This window comes from Lutra lutra, chromosome 1, assembly GCF_902655055.1.
Source record: "Lutra lutra chromosome 1, mLutLut1.2, whole genome shotgun sequence".
NCBI classification, from domain to species: Eukaryota; Metazoa; Chordata; class Mammalia; order Carnivora; family Mustelidae; genus Lutra; species Lutra lutra.
The window spans coordinates 155,365,152-155,385,054 of record NC_062278.1 but is presented as its reverse complement, the minus strand read 5'-3'; the positions used below and the strand labels follow the sequence as shown (position 1 = coordinate 155,385,054).

The 19,903-nt window shown below is 38.1% G+C and overlaps 1 protein-coding gene across 1 annotated transcript in view; it reads left to right on the top strand.

Moving 5' to 3' along the window:
- OXSR1 (oxidative stress responsive kinase 1) overlaps nucleotides 1–19,903 on the top strand; it is a 104,832-nt gene that overhangs the window by 12,891 nt on the left and 72,038 nt on the right. The window contains exons 2-3 of the mRNA XM_047740475.1: nucleotides 8,690–8,802; nucleotides 18,891–18,999. Coding sequence (XP_047596431.1) covers nucleotides 8,690–8,802; nucleotides 18,891–18,999 — 222 coding nt within the window. The remainder of the gene's footprint in view (nucleotides 1–8,689; nucleotides 8,803–18,890; nucleotides 19,000–19,903) is intronic.

Sequence of the window (19,903 nt, the reverse complement as noted above, 5' to 3'; positions counted from 1 at the left end):
CTGTTGAATTATACAATTGTATATGTAAGTTGTTTTCAAATTTTAATATCTGTAGCACATTTATATTATTAGAAATCTGATGTTATACTTAAAGAGATTTTTTAGTAACAGCTTTATTGAGATATAGTTTACATACTATGAAATTTGCCCTTTTGAAGTGTGAAGTTGTGTATTCATAGAGTTATGCAACCATCACCACTGTCTAATTCCAGAACATTTTCATAGCTCTTGAAACTCCATATCCATTAGCTGTACTCCCTATTTCCCCCTTCCTCTAGTTTCTGGCAACCTCTACTCTATTTTCTGCAGGTATGGATTTGCCTATTCTGGATATTCTACATAAATAGAATCATACCAATATGAAATGTTGGGGTCTGGGAGCAAACGGTCAAGAAAGAATTCTTGAGACTTCTTCATTGCCAAAAAAGTGTGGTTTTATTAAAGCATGGGGACGGGACCTCTAGGCAGAAAGAGCTGCACTGGAATTGTGAGGAGTGATGATTATATAGTTTCAAGTTGGAAGGGAATTAGGGATAGCATAAGTCTCTAAAGAATTTGGAACCAAGGTTTCCAAGACCTTGAGGGGCTAGCTTTGTTAGGAAAAGGTCATTTACTACTGTCCAGTGAAACTTTAGTCATAAGACTCTTCAGATGTGTATCAGTGGGCCATATGCTTGAAAGATGATTGCTAACATATATCTTGGGGTAGAGATAAAGGTAGTTTCTAAAGGGATTTTTACAGGATCCTAGAGGTCTGGCTAATGTCAAGCTAAGGTTGCCTTTTGCCTTAGCAAAGTATTAACATTGAAGCAGCGAATAAGATCCTTGAGGAAGGTCCGTCAGCCTGTCTCAAGTAGGGCTGTAAGTTGTAAGGAATTTAAATTTTTTTTCTTTTGCCTTTTGTGTCTGGCATATTTACTTAGCGTGTTTTCTTGGGTCATCCATGTTGTAGCGTGTATCAGTACTCAGTTCTTTTTATGGCCGAATGGTATCATCGTATGGATATACCATATCTGTTCCTTAGTTGGAAATTTGGGTTGTTTCCACTTTTTGGCTTTTATGAGTAATACTGCAGTAAACAACTGTGTGAAAGTATTTGTTTTTTTTTTTCTTGAGTATATACATAGGAGTTGAAGTGCTAGATGTGTGGTAATCTATGCTTAACATTTTGAGAACCTGCCAGACTCTTTTCTGAAGCTAGTATGTTACTGTACAGTCCTACCAGCAGTATAGGAGGTTTCTCCACATCCTTACCAACACTTGTTACTATCTTTTTGATTATAGTCATGAAGTGTTATCTTGCTGTGGTTTTGTGAAGAGAGTTTTAAAATTGAAAACTTCATATTACAAAGTGTTAGTTACTGTAGCTTGTGTGTTAATTTTTATTCTGAAATATTTGAGGGAATATATAAAAACAGTAAGTAGTAATTAATGAAATAACTTTTAACACTGAAATAAATGATAATTACAGAGTGTAAATTTAAATGACTGTGATGTTTGAGACTGACTTTTTTGGATATTTCACTACGGTTAGACCATATAAACAAAGGTAATTCTCAGTTCTTAGTCTTTTTTCATTCCCATATTCTGGTGTTCTGTAAGTTGACTTGTAACTTGAAAATGATTTCAAAATCATTACCAAACTTCTTTTCTTTCCTAGAAAGAAATTTCTGAAATTTCCTAGAAATCCAGGTATCTTCTGGAGGATTTGAATATTTCATTTTAAGATGATGTGGTATTTCTTGGTCTCTCTGATGGGGCCCCCAAATGTGGTATAACAACCAGGTAGAAGCCAGCAGTGCAGGCAATGAAAGGATTCACCCAAGACAGGATAAAGGAGACAGAAGTTTATTGAATATACCACAAAGGAGAAGCAAGATAGAGAGAGGGACAGGGGAGATGGGCAAGGAGGGAGGGGTAGAGATACACACACACACATACAGAGACACAGTGAGAGAGAGACAGAGAGATGGATGTAAGTAGACCATGGTTAATTAGAGCCTATGGGTATTTTGATGTGGGTTGCCCAGGGGCTTGTGGGTCACTGTGGGTCCTTTCTACATTCCATTGCTCAAGCTTGTTTGCCTAAAAGCAGTCTCTACAGATGATAGAAATGGAAATTATTTCTTCTAGTAATATACATAATAGTATGACTTGTAAATTGGGGAAAATGGACATTTAAGGACAGAATACTGTGTATTTTTGTTTGTCTTCTGCTGATGATAAGCTCCTCCTCTCACTCTATCTCTGTTAACTACTCTTAATTGTTCCTGTGGATTTTTTCAGAAAACTTTAACACACATATATCCTTTTGTAGAGTGTTTTTCTCTTCGATTTTTTCCACTTAGATATTTAAGTTTTAAAGCCCCAGGTGTTAAATTGCCGTGTACTTATCTTAGATGACCTAATTAGCTTTTTTTTTTTTAAGATTTTATTTATTTATTTGACAGAGATCACAAGTAGGCAGAGAGGCAGGCAGAGAGAGATGCAGGGAAGCAGGCTCCCCGCTGAGCAGAGAGCCTGATGCGCGGCTGATTCCCAGGACCCTGAGATCATGACCTTGAGGCGAAGGCAGAGGCCCAACCCACTGAGCCACCCAGGTGCCCCTAATTAGCTCTTTTACAGGCTGTTATACGATCTTAGTAAAGTTAATACCTCATTCTCCAAACTGAATGCTCTCCCTGAGAATGTTTAAGTAGTATTTCCCCCAAATATTGAAAGCATGTTGCATTTTACATGAAGCATTGTGCTCAAAGTTATTTTTCTTAATATGCTCTGCAGTATATAGAGCACTTTTTCTTTCCCTATGTTCCCTTTTGTCTACATTTTATCAAAATGTAGGAAGAGGATGAGAGGAGGAAAAGGGGAAAAAATGTAATGATTGCTCATTTTTCCTTTTTTAGTGTTTACAATTCAGTTCTTTTCAAGGCTGAGTATTTGTACCAGAGAATGTTTAGTCTGTGGTCATACCAATGATTAAGATAGTGAGAAACCCAATTTTAATGGAATGGGTATAGATGGGGAGTTGGTGAGGGTAATTTTTCCTCATGTGTTTTGGTTAAGATTTAAGTACCTTAAAAGCATTATAAACCTGCCTTATGCCAAATATTTGAGACACAGCAATGTCTTTTAACAGTTTAAACATCTAACAAAAAGACAAAGGGTGAAGAAATGAATAATAGTGACATTTATTGAGCATTTATGTGCCTCTGGCACACAGGCAGGACATGAAGACTTAACTCTGCTAATGGCAGTGGGGCTGAAGTTCGAATCTAAGTGTGTTTTGTGGAGCTTCCTGAAGTTGGGTGAGTTACCAGTTGGGCTTTCAAAGGAGGGACCAGTATGGATTAATACATAGAAAGCAGAGTGAATGGCTTCTACAGAGGCATGGAGATAGGGATAAATAAGTTGCATCTGGAGTGTGGAAAACAAGTTAACTTGTTCAGTTATCCAGTGGTATAGTGTCAGGTAGCTGCTATGGTTGAGTGACCTTATGCAAATGGTGTTTGAAGATTATGTTATTAATGGCCAGATGGGTTGAGGCCTAGGCTCCCCCCCAAAAAAACACAGAACTTAACTAAAATTTTAGTAGTTATATGTATACTGTACCTATTTGTATATGTGTGGTCTGTATAGTTCTATGCAGTTTTATTACACATGTGCTTTTGTGGAACTACCAGTAAACTCAAGATACTAAACTTTATCCCACCACAGAATTCCCTCAGGCTACCCCTTGATAGCCATACTTAACCCCTCTCTGCATATCCCTATCCCCTGACAACCACTTATCTGTTCTCCATCTTTTTTGTTATTTCAAGAATGTTATATATAAATGGAGTCCTGAAAAAGTGTAACTTTTTGAGATTGGCTTTTTTTCCTTAGCATAATGCCCATGAGGTTCTTCGAAGTAATTGTGTGTATTAATAGTTTGTTCATTTTTCTTGCTGATAGTATTTCTCTGTATGGATGGTTCTGTTCTGCCAATACTGCATTGTCTTGTTTACTCTATATCATAAGTCTTTTTAAAAAAAATTAATCAGCATTTATTCTTTGAGAACCCAATATGTGTTTTTTTATTGAGGTATGATTGTCATGGAGTATCCTCTTAGTTTCAGGTGTACATTATAGTGATTTGATACTTGATCCTTTTGAAGCAACGATGAGTCCAGTTATCTATTGCCATGTAAAATTGTTACAATTTCACTGACTATATTCCCTATGCTGTACTTTATATCCCCATGACTTATTTTATAACTGAAAGTTTGAACCTATAATAAGTCTTGAAATTAGATATTATGAGTCCTTCAGCTTTCTTCTTCATAATTGTGTTGGCTATTCTAGGGCCTTCCCTTTTCATATGAACTTTAGAATGAGCTTGTCTGTGTACAAAATACTTTGCTGGTGTCTTGATAGGAATTCATTAAACCTATATATAGTCATTTGGGGGAGTATTGACATCTTTAGTGTGTTGAGTTTTCTAATCCATGAACATGGTAAGTTTCTCCCAATTTTTAGATCTTCTTTGCTTTCTTTCATCAGTATTTTACATTTTTCAGCATACATATCCTCTTCATATTTTGTTGGATTTATACTTTAGTATTTCCTTTTGAGGGAGCAGTTATAAATGATGCTATGTTTTAAAACTTTGGTTTCCACTTATTTGTTTTTGCATATAGAAATGAAGTTGAGGGGCACCTGGGTGGCTCAGTGGGTTAAGCCTCTGCCTTCGGCTCAGGTCATGATCTCAGGGTCCTGGGATCGAGCCCTGCATCGGGCTCTCTGCTCGGCGGTGAGCCTGCTTCCCCCTCTCTCTCTGCCTGCCTCTCTGCCTACTTGTGATCTCTGTCTGTCAAATAAATAAATAAAATTTAAAAAAAAAAAAAAGAAATGAAGTTGATTTTCATGTTGATCTTGTATCTTGCAACCTTGCAAAACTGTCTTATAAGTTCTAGGAACTTTTCTTGTGCATTCCTTGGGATTCCCTATATAGACAACCATGCCATCTAAAATAAGGACAGGTTTATTTTTCTTTTCCAATGCGGATGCCTCTTCTTTCTTTTTCTTGCCTTATAACGAAGGCTAGGATTTCTAGTTCTGTGTTGCTTATGAGTGATGAGAATGGACATCCTTACCTTTTTCTCAGTCTTAGAAGGAAGGTATTCAGTCATTCACCATTAAGTATGTTGTTTGCTATAACTTTTCCTGTAGGTATTCTTCATGAAGTTGAAGATCCCCTCATTTCCTAGTTTGCTGAGACCTTTTTATTATGAATGGTGTCGAATTTTTAAAAAATATTTTTCTATGTCAGCTGATATGATCATATGATATTTTTTCTTTAGCTTATTGATATGTATTGCATTGATTTTTTTTTTTCATATTATACCAACCTTACATACTTCGAATACATGTTACTTGGTTGTGGTCTACTAACTATTTTGGATTCAATTTGCTAATATTTTTGTAAGGATTTTGCAGCTAAATTTGTGAGATATACTGGTCTTTAGTTTTCTTAATTCTTGTGATGTCTTTGTCTGGTTTTGGTATTGGTAACAATTGGTTTCATAAAATGAGTTGGGATGTGTTCCCGCTTCTTCCATTCCTGGACAACGTGTAAAATGGCAGTTAATTCTTCTGTCAGTGTTTGGTAAAATTCTCCAGAGAAATCATCTGGGGCTGGGGAGTTTTTCAAGAACTTTTAAATTACAAATTTTATTTCTTTAATAGTGTTTTTATTATTCAGGTTACCTATTTTATCTTGAGTGAGTTTCGATAAGTTGTTTTCAGAAAATTGGCCCATTTTTTTCTAAATTGTGGAATTATGAGCTAAAGTTTTTTTTTTGTTGTTGTTTGTTTGTTTTTTAAGATTTTATTTTAAAGTAATCTCTACACCCAGTGTGGGGCTCAGACTTAAAACTCTGGTTTCAAGAGTTTTATGCTCTACCACCTAAGCCATCCAGGCACCCTGAGCTAAAGTTTAAAGTTGTTTGTAGTATTCTCTTACCCTTTTTAAGAAATTGAAGTAGAAGTTGTATAACATAAAACCTGCCATTTTAAAAGTGTACATTTTAGTGGTTTTTAGTATATTCATGGTATTTTGCAACCGCTGTCTAATTCCAGAGTATTTTCATCACCCCAGAAAGACATCCCTTTCCCATTAAGCAGTAACATCCCATTATCTTCTTTCCTAGCCCCTGGCAAGTAGTAATACGAATGGATTTGTAGTAATGAATTAATGAAGTAGTAATTCTGAATGGATTTACCTGATGGGACATTTCATATAAATGGAGCCTTACAGTTTGTGATTGGTTTATCCCACACAGCATAACAGTTTTCATGTTTATCCATGTTGTTGTGTATATCAGTACTCAGTCTTTGGTTCATGGTCCCATCACTCTGACCTCTACTTCCATTATTTCATCTTCTCTGACTTTCCTGCCTTTCTCTTATAAAAGAAAGACCCTTATAATTATCTTGGGCCCACCCAGATTATCCAGGGTAATCTTCTCATCCTTAATTTGACTTAATAACACGTGCAGAGTCTTTTTGCAGTATAAGGTAATGTTAACAAGTTTCAAGGATTAGGACATGGATACTTTGTGGGAGGCCATTATTTTACCTACTGCATGGACTTTAGATTTTTTATATTATCCACTGCTCCCTGAGGCTCTGTTCTTTTTTTTTTTCCCAGTCCATTTTCTCTTTCTTGTTTATTTTTTATTTTATTTTCGGGGGGGGGTTGTCAAATTTTATATCAAGATAATGTATAACAAATATACACTTTTTTAAGTATAGGAAGAGATAATTCTAGCTGCTTGGAGAAACAAAGGAGCAAGTTGGAATTTACTGACAGCTTTAATTTATTTACTTAATTTATTTATTATGTTATGTTAGTCACTATACAGTACTTCATCAGTTTTTGATGTAGTGTTCCATGATTCATTGTTTGTGTATAACATCCAGTGCTTTTTGCAATACGTGCCCACTTCAATACCCATCACAGGCTCACCCATCTCCCCAGGCCCTCCCCTCTAAAACCCTCAGTTTGTTTCCCAGAGTCCACAGTCTCTCATGGTTTGTCTCCCCCTCCAATTTCCCCTCCTTCATTTTTCCCTTCCTTCTTCTAATGTCTTCCATGCTATTCCTTATGTTTCACATATAAGTGAGTGAAACCATAGATGAGTAAACTGTTGATCTTGTCCTTAGGACTGAATTTATCCTCCTTCATCTCCATTGTTGAACCTATATACATCACTCTTTTTATTTTGGAAGTTGCATATTTCAGTTGTATACATAATTTCCATTTGGTAGTTTTTTAAAAAAATAACTTGTTTCTTTGCTGAAATATTCTATTTTTTTATTTAAGAGAATTCTTAATTGTTTATTGAAGTATTTTTATGAAAATAGCTTTAAGATTCTTGTCAGGTAATTCCAGATTGTGGTTCATTTTGGTGTTGACATCAGTATGATTCTGTTTCTTACTCGTGTGTTTTTCTTGGTGTGTGATTTTTAAAAATTTTATCCTGGACACTTAAGATATTAATATGAGGAGAGTCTTTATCCTGCTTAAATCTTCTATTTTAGTAGGCAATAACTCTATTTAGGGTTAGTGTGTAGGTTCTGGCCTGCTTTTGGGTCTGTGTATTTCCTGTGATAATTTAGTTTTCGGAGCTCTTGCAGTGCTATTCTCTTTATTTTTCTGGCATCACAGGAGCTCCTGCTTGATCTCTACAGGTGTTGCCTGGGCTGACTGGTGGTTTGGGTCCCCATCTCTGCTACTGCTAAGGGCAGGTTGGCTGGACATTGCCCCAAGTGTGGCAGATCTGGCCCACTGCTGTCTGGGGATGGGTGGAGACCCTGCTGATGGCGATGTTGTAGTGAATTGGGGTCCCCTGCTATCCTGGATAGAGGCTGGGGAGTCCTGGGGAGGGTCTCTCTCCCCTCTAGGTCTCTGCTAAGCTAGGTCTCTGCTAATACTTTTACAGCTCTTTGTCCAGAACGCAAGATTTTCTCTTTTGTCTATCTGTGTTGGTGGTTCTGGGTTTCAGGCTGTTCATGGATATGTGGAAGATAAGAGGAAAACTCAGTGAACTCACAGTGGTGCTTTTCCTCACATCCAAAGGCCCTTAATTCATCTACTTTCTTTCCACCTGTTAGGGTCATTGTATGATTGTCTGTTAAGTTATTTCTAGGCTATTCAGTTGTATTGAGAGGAGAGGAGCAGGGAAGTGCGAGCCTGTGCCATCATACTTTAGAATTGGAACTGTAGCCATTTTGATTCTTCCTCCCTGCTGGTGTTTATTAGGAATTCTATGAAATGGTCAAGGCTTTGGCTTTTATTGACCGACACCTTACTTTTTAGGGTGTTATCTGTTGTTGAGTGTAGGAACAAGGTAAGAATTATTTTCTTGTTTAATTATTCATTTTTCTTTTTAGAGAGAGAGAAGAGCATGTGCATGAGCTGAGGATGAGGGGGAGAGGGAGAGAGAAAGTCTTAAGGGGAGCCCAGTGTGGGGCTCAGTCTCACAACCCTGAGATTAGGACCTGAGCTGAAATCAAGAGTTGGATGCTTAACCGACTGAGCCACCCAGATGCCCTGAATTATTTTCTTGTTTAAATTGTGTGAGAATTAGACATGTCATGTTCTTATCTATTCATCTATTTATTTACTCATTTATGTATTTATCTTTAGGGAGTGGAGCAACGGCTGTGGTCCAAGCAGCATATTGTGCCCCTAAGAAGGAGAAAGTGGCAATCAAACGGATAAACCTTGAGAAATGTCAAACTAGCATGGATGAACTCCTGGTATGCACATCTCATGTTTTTTATTGAGAAATATACTCCTATTTGTATTCATGTTGAAGTGGGAAATAACTTGAAAATTTTAATTACTTTTCTAAAGAAAAGGCATTGTGATTGGCTCAGTAAATAATTCTTATTGTAAAATATAGAAAAATCCAGGTAAATAGGAAAAATTAGTTGTAATCCTCCCATTCTGAGGCTAACACTTGCTATATAGTCTTTCAGAATATAAATACATATATATTTCATACATTAAAATATTTTTTTATTTTTATGATAATGTAATCATTTACTTGTTCTTTTCATAGAGAAATTTATCAAATTCTGTCTATAAATATGAATTAAAATGCCTTTCAGTTTGTGTGTAGTATTCTGTTGCATAGGCAGACCACATTTTATTTAATCTATTTCTTGTATTGGACAATTACCTTTTTTCTCTTTTTTGTTGTTTTAAATAATGCTTCTTTACTTTTTTCTTTCCTTAAACTAGTTTCATGCAATTGTGATACCTGGTCGATGGAATATGCTTTAAAATGCTTTGGCCTCCTAGGAACATGGTACCAATCTGCATTATGACCATTGATGCAAGATGGGAAGTAGAAGGTGGTGTTGCCTTCTCCAAAGGCTATGGAAAAAGAGAAGAAAGGGAGTCTTGGGGATTAATAGTTGCAAGAGATGTTCTATGGCATTAAAAGCTAGACACACAGGGATTTTGTACTTCTTTATGAGCCATGGAACCCAGAATTGTTTGAAGTATGTAGTAAGTGCTCAGTAAAGGATATGAAGTAGATTTTCAAATCATTTAACTTTGTAAATCCTGTTTCTTTGGCTTAAAATGGAAATAATAACATCTGCTTCTTGTACCTCATGAGGTTTTTCTTTTTTAAAAGATTTTATTAATTAATTAATTTACTTACTTAGTGGGGAAGGGGTGGAGGAAGAGAGAATCTCAAGCAGACTTCACACTGAGTGTGGAGCCCGATGCAGGGCTTGATCTCACAACTCTGAGATCATCACCTGAGCCAAAATCAAGAGTTGGATGCTTAACTGAGTGAGCCACCCAGGTGTCCCCTTCATGAGGTTTTTCTTTGAGGATGAAATGATCTAGTACTTGAAAAGTATAAACTGCCATACAAATAGGAACTAATGTTATTTTATTAAGTATTTCTTTTATTAAGTATTTCTCTAAGGTCACATATAGCTAGTGATAGAGAGGCAGGAATTAGCACTGAGATGTTCTGACATTCCAGAAGTCATTGTGTTCCCAGGTTGGATTTAATTTCTGGTGGAGCCTGTACTGAGTATTAGAGAATATTGGAATAAAAGGAAAAGAGATAATAGAATTAGGCATTGAACTTTTAGGAGATTAAACAAAAGCATGTCGGGGCACCTGGGTGGCTCAGTGGGTTGAAGCCTCTGCCTTCGGCTCAGTCATGGTCCCAGGGTCCTGGGATCGAGCCCCGCGTTGGGCGCTCTGCTCAGCGGGAAGCCTGCTTCCTCCTCTCTCTTTATCTGCCTGCCTCTCTGCCTACTTGTGTTCTCTGTCAAATAAATAAAATCTTCAAAAACAAACAAAAATAAAAAAAAAAAACCAAAAGCGTGTCTTCAGAAGTTGGTAATGTGTGAGTAGAAGCTAAAGAAAAAATTTGCTATAGTGATCTTGAGCCGCTTTTGTGAGAGAATATACACTTGAAAGGACATGCCGACGGAAATCGTAGGTAGTGATCTTGCATTTAGAGATGCCTACAATCCCTTGGAGCATCATTTGGATATTTGAACTGCAATCATCATAAAAGAAGGCTGTAAATTATAAGCTAAGTATTTTGAGGGAAAATCAGAATTTTTAGCCTATATATATTGACTGGAATTTGAGAAGCCTGGTATGAATTTGTATCATTTGCCAGTTATTTTACATAACCCATAACGATAGCATAAAGGTGAATGAAAGTCTTATTTATTACCTCATGACTAAAAAGAAATGGAAGTTCAAAGTTTAAATAACTTGACTGTGCTCACATGATAGTAACAACAAACATCTTTTTAGTGATAGGCCCTTAAGTGTACTTTACCCTCATAAATGCCTCCACGAGACAGGTGGTAGCTCCATTTTAGATGAAGGAAGTAAATCATACAGTAAGTGACAGTCTGGATTAAAAATCAGGTCTTTCGGGGCGCCTGGGTGGCTCAGTGGGTTGAGCCGCTGCCTTCGGCTCGGGTCATGATCTCAGGGTCCTGGGATCGAGTCCCGCATCGGGCTCTCTGCTCAGCAGGGAGCCTGCTCCCTCCTCTCTCTCCGCCTGCCTCTCTCTCTACTTGTGATCTCTCTCTGTCAAATAAAATAAATAAAATCTTTAAAAAAAAAAAATCAGGTCTTTCTGAGTAAAGTCTGTTTCCTACTTCATCTAATAGTAACTAATTATAATCTGGTTCAAAAGTCAAAAGAGGGGGCGCCTGGGTGGCTCAGTGGGTTAAGCCGCTGCCTTCGGCTCAGGTCATGATCTCAGGGTCCTGGGATCGAGTCCCGCATCGGGCTCTCTGCTCAGCGGGGAGCCTGCTTCCCTCTCTCTCTCTCCCTGCCTGCCTCTCTCTCTACTTGTGATCTCTCTCTGTCAAATAAATAAAATCTTAAAAAAAAAAAAAAGTCAAAAGAGCATCTGTCAGATATTTGACATCTTGAAAATAATATTTATGTTACTACACTAGGCCTTACATGTAGAGGAGTGCAAATTTGGTATAGCATAGTAAAAGAAAAAAATAAATTAGACCTTCATCATTTTGTCTGCATAGTCCAGTAAGCTTTATATTACAAATATAGTACTTATATATTTGGCAAATAAGTAAGGGGATGTGACTTTTAGTAAAACATCTAACAAATTTATTTATTTGAGAGAGAGAGGGAGCATGAGTGGTAGGGAGGGGCTGAGGGAGAGGTAAAAGCAGACTGTGCTGAGCACAGTGCCCCATGCAGGGCTCCATCCAAGGACCCTGGGATCATGACCTGAAGGCAGACACTTAAGGGACTGAGCCACTCAGGTGCCCCTTAGTAAAAGCAAATTTAAAACAATTGGCCTTTTTGGAGGGCAAACAAGTGAGATCCCATTAAAGTCCGAAGAAACATTGGGAATATAAAGACTGGTTTATTTGTGGTGTTCGTAGTGTCAGGGCCCTAAGATCTGAGTGAGAAGGGCTCAGTTTCTAAGAGATAAGAAGCCCTTTAGTGTTAGATCAGAGTACCAAACTTGTGGTGTCGTGATTTTAAGTTTGTTTTCAAAATGGTCTCTGCTAATGTAGAAAGGGTGCTGATGCGAATTATGTTCTAGGTGTGTATCTTGTGTGACAGTTACTGGTGAGGAGGTAGTATATTGCTCCTTTTTCTTGTCAAAATGTTTTCTTACCTGACAACCTTTGCTAAGTGTGATGGGAAAATCAGCTGTAAAATCTTACTACACTTACCTTTTCCAGAGCTGTTACTCACAGGCACACTAGGCAGTGTTTTGAGCTTTTTCTCTTCTCTGGTAGTTGCTAGTACTAGATTCATTGGCCAGAGAGCTGAAGGGAACACAAGAGGCATAAAATATCTCTCATTCTACTGGAGGCCCACAATCCAGTTGAATGAAGAGTTAACACTCTTGTCTCCTGTACAGGACCAAGAGGGACAGATGCCTAGGAGAGGTGTCAACCACTGTGAAGTAAGAGGAGGAGGTGTGCTCCTAGTTACAAAGATGGAGGCCTCTGTGGAGATTTTTATGTTCTGGCCCACCAGGGCTGGGGACACTTTGAACAGACAGAGATAGAAACCTTACCAGGCAAAGGTTTAGAATTAGAAAAGAATTAGTTATGTATATATTCATAAATACTAATATATAACTGAAACAATATTTTCATAAAACAATTCTTAATTATATTCTGTAGAACGTACTCTGATTTTCTATTTCTTTTTTGTTTCTAACTTTATCTACTTAGTTTGTGTCGTGGCCTGTGTGGGTTGCAACCCATGGTTTGAGGTACACAGGGCCACACAAAGAGGTATTAAGACTCTAAACTCAGGCAGTGACAGTGATAAGGGAAAGAAAAACACATTCCCTAGACATTTTATAGATGGAAGAATTGTTAGTTTTATTTATTTTTTAATTTTTATTTTTTTAGTAGGCAGCAAAGCAGGGTTTATTGAGCAATAGCAAAGTGATACCACAAAGCTCCCAAGGAAGGAGGGGACCTGAGAGGGGTGCCTGAATTGTTAGTTTTAGAATGAACATTCCATGAGGGCAGGGACTTTATTGTGTCCAGTCAATAGGAATGAATGAGTAAATTAACATTGCTTGGGGACTTACTGAATGGTGTGAAGTGGAGGTAAACTGTGTTGGGGTAATTAGAAAACCAGGAGTAAATGTTAGAAATCAAGATGAGTGAGTTCCAGGAAAGAATGAAAAGTCATCATTAAGCAATGCTTGAGAAAGCTTCAGGTGGAGAACAGAGAAATCCACAGGAAAGCTCTGGCAGCAGCAGGTAACAGGACTTTAAAGAAAGTCCTTTCAGTGAGACGGATGGAATTTACTTCAGTGTGGGAGGGAGCTACTGGGAAACTTGAGTCAGAGTGAATACAGCACTTTCACAGAGCACTTAAATACTTATTTTTGCTTTTGAAAGGAAAGGGAAAAGGATAACTCCAATGGGAGTTAAGATAAAGGAACCCCTCTCTACCCCCACCTTTAAAGGAATAGAAGAAAGAAAAGAAATATTTAAGGCCCTTTCAAAAGCTCGAAGTTGATGGTTCTCTAATAGTCTCCTGTTAGAGGACCCTTGGTGGTTCCCTCTCTCAGGGTAGAGCTGAAAATGAAAATCCTTAGCTTCACTTTTAAGACATTGGACCATTTGACCCCAATTCTATGTGCATGAATTGTCACCCTCTGTCTCCCCTACCCTATCCAGTTGGTTACCAAGTCCTGTGGTTTGTACCTCTTCAGTATATCTCGTGACTCTTTCCTTTCTTTCCATTCATATTGCCATGTACTTTTAATTTATTTTTATTTATTTTTTAAAAGATTTTTATTTACTTATTTGACAGAAAGAGAGAGCACAAACAGGGGGAGCACCAGGCAGGGAGCCCAATGCAGGGCTCATCCCAGGACCCTGGAATCATGACCTGAGCTAAAGGCAGATGCTTAACCAACTGAGCCACCCAACCATCCTACCATGTATTTTTAAAAAGCTATTTTGAGGTAATTTAAACTTCTGGAAGAGTTGCAGAAGAAGTACAGAAAGTTCCCAGATGCTGTTCACCCATCTTCTCCTAATAGTAATGTGATCACAGTGTGATTATTCAGACTGAGTGACTAGTTATTTATCATTTTTTTAGGCCACCGTCGACCCTCACCCAGGTCATAGCAATAGCGTTTGACAGTGTCTTTGGCTCTAGTCTTGCTTTCTCTCATTTATTTTCTATATTGCAGCCATAGTGATTTTTATGAAACAGTATATATAATTAAGCCTTTGATGCCATCCCTTTGCTGTTAGGATGAAGCCTAAATTCTTTTTTTTTTTTTTTTTTAAATTTAAATTTTTATTTTTTTTCAGCATAACAATATTCATTATTTTTTGCACCACACCCAGTGCTCCATGCAATCCGTGCCCTCTACAATACCCACCATCTGGTGCCTCCAACAGGGTGAAGCCTAAATTCTTGAACACAGTTACACTGTCCTTTATGATATGGTCCCATGTGATTAAACAGTCAAACCTATAAAGTCTAGTTACCTTTCCTGTGTCAATGTAGTAAAACTTCTTATAGGAAGTTTTATTATTGAAAGGGTCCATAGACAAAAGGACAAGACTGATACAAAGCGAAAGTTAAGCAGGGCTTTATTTCGCGCCAAGCATCGAGAATCAAACTGACCGGCCAGGGCTGTCTCTTGCAAAGAGGCGACCCCTCCCAGCCTCACAGACTAACTTTTATAGAGTAAAGGCCATGTGGTTGAGCCTGGCCACACACAGGTGGCCAACTGAATTACATTCTACCCCATGATAGTCATCTAGTTCAGCCTATGACCTTGGCTAGAATTGGTGCCTTTGTCTGGCCCAAAAGGCGGGGGCTCACACTCCCTGGCGGGTAATACGTGAGTTTTTACTTGATTGGACGTCTCCGCCTGGCCGGACACGTCCTTGTATCTGGGCTCCGTTATTTTTGCCCAGCCTGACATGTCCTGGTATCTGTGCTCCGTTATTGGGGCTATTTGGCCATATTTCACCAGTTCTGTTTCTAAGCGCTTTCCTCTTGGGGGGAAGGGGCAGGTTCAATCTAAGTTTACTGCATAAACAACAAAATGGCTCGCTCTGGCTAAGTAGGCCCTTACAATTATCATTCCTGTTTTCTGATAATTTGCCTCTCCAGTGAAGTCATGTAGTATCTAGTACTTCTCTTATCCAGCTGTTTATCACTGTGTGTTGTTAAATTAATATTTGCCTAATGTCTTCACCAGACTGTGGGTTTCTTGAGGACTCACCATTGTAGTCAATCACCTAGCACTGTGCCTGGCACCTAGTAAGTGCTTGGTAGATATTTGTTGAAAGCATGAACCACTTACCCTAGACAGGTCTACTCATTCCATCCTAAAATATGTCTTATATAGTTCATCTTTCTTTCTTTCTTTCTTTCTTTTTTTTTTGTAATTGTGTGTGCCTTGCAGTGCTGTAATTTCCCTATATCCTGTAGAACCAAACCTCCCCTGAGAGGACTTCTTGCCTACCTTCACTCTTCTTTCCAATGAATTCTTGTAATATTTACTATCTTTACGACTCACTGGGAATATATGTTGCCATATATTTCTCTCATATGTCTTCTCTTATTTCTTTTAATCTTGTGTAACTATGTCAACAGGGAGGTGCTTACTCTAGTTTTACTTAGTTTTTAGTTCAGAAGACTGTGCTGGTGACTTTGGAGGTTGCAGAAATGTATATGACAAAGACCTTACTAATAAAGGAATTTACATTCAGTTAGAGATGAGACAAGAAAAACTAACGTTCATGGAGCACTGTTTTTGAATCCAGTTTTGGGCAACTTCTACACAATTTATTTTTACTATACAAATATCAAGGTCATAGGGCAAGTACAGTACTTGAATAAGTAAAAAGTTTAATAAAGCACTATAGGATTTAATTCATTCAGTAGATATTTATTGCAGGTATACTGTGTGCCAGACAGAGTGGTAAGTGCCAGGAATACAGAGGCTCAGCTTTCATTGAGCTTAAAGTTTTGTGAAGGATACAGAAAAATAAGCAATTACAGTATAATATGATAAGTTCTGCAGTATTTAGGGAATCCATCTTTTTTCATGGATTTTTTAAATTCAAGTACCATTAACATATAGTGTTACATTAGTTTCAGTTGTGCAGTGTAATGATTCAACAATTTTGTGCATTACTAGTGCTCATCATGGTAAATGTTCTCTTAATTCCCTTTATCTCTTTCGCCACCCCCCCCCCACCCCCCCGCACTTCCCCTCTGGCAACCACCAATTTGTTGTGTGTATTTAAGAGTCTGGCTTTGTCTTTTTATTTTGTTTGTTTTGTATTTTAAATTCCACATATGAGTGAAACCATATGGTATATTTGTCTTCCTCTGACTTATCTCACTTAATGTTATGCCCTCTAGATCCATCCATGTTGTTGCAAATGGCAAGACATCATTCTTTTTTTGACTCAGTAACAGTCCTCTGTGTGTGTGTGTGCGTATGCCTGTAATATGCACCAGCTTGCATTTAGGGATCCACTTTTAAGTACTTGCTTTCTGGAGTTCTCAGTCTACCAGGGAGGGATAGGTAAATAAGTACCCAAGGTACTGCCCAGTGCATATGTGCCATGATGTAAAGAGATACACAGGGAATTTGGAAGACAAGAGATACCTAACTCAACTTGGGGAGCTGATGGAATTGATATTTTGGCTAGATTAGAAGGAAGAATTAGCATTTTTAGCCAGTGTAAAATAATGAGGGAGGTGTATTTGAGGTAGAGGGAGCAATGCCATTAAATATCCATGGTTAGAAGAAGCATGGTCACCTGAAGTTTACTGTGGCTGGATCGTAGAGGTATATTGGGGTTGGGTCAGTTAGAGAGTAGGATTGAGATGAGAGAGGTAAGCGGGGCCCAGATCACTCAGGGCTCTATAAGTCCCTTTATCACACCCAAGCTAATCTAAATTCATAACCTGAGTTAGAGTAAGCTTAGAGGGAGCTCACATTTCTACTTTGGACTTGGTTTCTGACCTTACTGTTTCAGGATATTTCTTATTAGAGTGAGAATTGTTAATTATTTCACAAAAATGGGAAGAAACAGTATTTTCAAAATAAGTACTGAAAATACTAAAAAGCACCCTCTACCTGAATAGACATTTTTCTAAGGAAGACAGCCAGATAGCCAACAGACACATGAAAAGATGCTCAACATCACTCATCACCAGGGAAATGCAAGTCAAAACCACAATGAGGTATCAACGCAAACCTGTCAGAATGGCTAAAATCAAAAAGACAAGAAATAACAAGTGTTGGCGAGGATGTGGAGAAAAGGGAACCTTCCTGCACTAGTGGTGGGAATATAAATTGGTGCAACCACTGTAGAAAATAGTATGGAGGCACCCCAAAAAGTTAAAAATAGAACTACCATATGATCCAGTAATTAATTCTGCTCGTGGGTATTTACCCAAAGAAAATGAAAACACTAGTTTGAAAAGATTTTTGCACCCCTATGTTTATTGCCATAGACAAGATATGGAGGCAACCCAAGTGTCCATTTATAGATGAATACATTAAAAAAGAGGTGATTTTACACACACACAGATACACACAGTGGAATACTACTCAGCTATAAAATGAATGGCATCTTGTCATTAGTGACAACATGGATAGGCCTAGAGAGTCTTATGCTAGGTGAAATAAGACAGAGAAAGACAAATACCATATGATTTCTCTTACACGTGGAATCTAAGAAAACAAGTGAACAAAGGAAAAACAGACTATTAAATGCAGAGAACAACCTCACTGCCATTGGCTGCAGAGATGGGTGAGACAGATAAAGGGGGTTAAGAGATACAAACTTAGAGGTATAAAATAAGTAAGTCACAAAGATGGAAAGTACAGCATGGGGAATATAGTCAATATAATAATGTTGTATGGTGACAGATGTGACTACACTTGTGAGCAGTGAGTAATATATAGAGTTGTCAAATCATTATACTGTATTCCTAAAACTAATACAACATTGTATGTCAACTGTACTTCAGTACTTGAGTAATAGAAGTAAAGTAATGGGGTACCTGGGTGGCTCAGTCGTTAAGCATCTCCTTTGGCTCAGGTTATGATCTCAGGGTTGTGAGATTGACCTCCAAGTCTGGCTCCCCACTCAGCGTGGAGTCTGCTGGAGATTTTATCTTCCTCTCCCTCTGCCCCTCCGCCTGCTCATGTGTGTGCATGCCCTCTCTCTCTCTCTCAAATAAATAAAATTTAAAAAGAAAGTAGACACTTTTTTTTTTTTTTTTTTTTTTAAGATTTTATTTATTTGACAGATAGAGATCACAAGTAGGCAGAGAGGCAGGCAGAGAGAGAGGAAGGGAAGCAGGCTCCCTGCTGAGCAGAGAGCCCCATGTGGGGCTCGATCCCAGAACCCTGAGATCATGACCTGAGCCGAAGGCAGAGGCTTTAACCCACTGAGCCACCCAGGTGCCCCAAGAAAGTAGACACTTTAAGACACGATAAAACAAAAACAAAACCACTCTCTATTTATTAGTAATTATCCTCTGTGGCTGTAAAACCAGGTTTCCCAAGAGAGTTTTTCAAGAGCACCTTAAAGAAGAACGTGTCCTTGTGGAGGCCTCTGTGGTGCTGTGTAAGGTTGTGATAAAGCAGGCATGTTTCTAATTAAAGAGATTATGAGTGGAATGATCAGTCAGAATGGACTGAGGGAAACTGAGGAGTTTTTTGGTTTAACTGTAGATCCTGCAAAGGTTGTTATATAGTCTTGGGATTTTCAAATCTGAATTCACTAACTTGTAGTGTTGTTTAGGCTTGCATCTAATATATTATCATGTTTTCTCTTCTTTGTAGAAAGAAATTCAAGCCATGAGTCAGTGCCATCATCCTAATATTGTGTCTTACTACACGTCTTTTGTGGTAAAAGATGAACTGTGGCTAGTCATGAAGCTGCTAAGTGGAGGTGAGTAGAGTACAATGAAATGCTAACTTCCATTGGCTGGAAAGTTACTAAAAATATTCTTCTTTATCCTGGTTTGGTGTTGATGGATATTTGCTTTTGAGGACATGCTGAAAATATAGTATCTGCTAAAGATGCTGGTTTATGAGCTGAGACAGGTTTCACACACTGCATTTGGTTGCAAGCTCTTAATCTGTGATGATTCCCTCCAGCTTCCTCTGTTCCATGACAGAAATTTGTTGAAGGTTCTAGTCTGAAGGGTCTGAGAATAACTGTCTTGTAGAATGACCCACATTTTGGATTTATCTGCTTATTTCTTTCTGGTGATATTTAACTTGATTTGTATTCCCCTCTTTATGCAAATTGAAAATTGGACCTGAAAGTTGATTAGATTTAAGTTAAAATTTTTTGACAATATTTTGACAAAATGCTGTGTATTCATAGTGCATCACACCAGGAAGTATTTGCTCTCTTGTTATATCTTTAATGGTGGTGTTACTTTTGATTGCTTAAGGTTTTGCAGCAGGCCTCAGCCTGGAAAGGTTAACTTTTTTTCCCTTTGTAGCTAGCAGGTAATCTGTGAGATGATACTTGGGCACTTCTGAGTATCCAGAACCCCACCTAAGTCAGTCCATCTTTCTTTCTCTTTCTTTCTTTTTCTTTCTCTTTCATTTCATTTCATTTCATTTCATTTTTTTATTTGAGAGAGAGAGAAAGCATAGGCAGAGGGGAGGGGCAGAGGGAAAGGAAGAAGCAGACTCCCTGTTGAGCAGGGAGCTAGACACAAGGCTCCAATCCCACATGACCTGAACAGAAGGCAGATGCTTAACTGACAGAGCCACCCAGGTGGCCCTCTCCTATCCCCCACCTAAGTCTTTCATTTAATAATTCTAGCATCCATTCACAA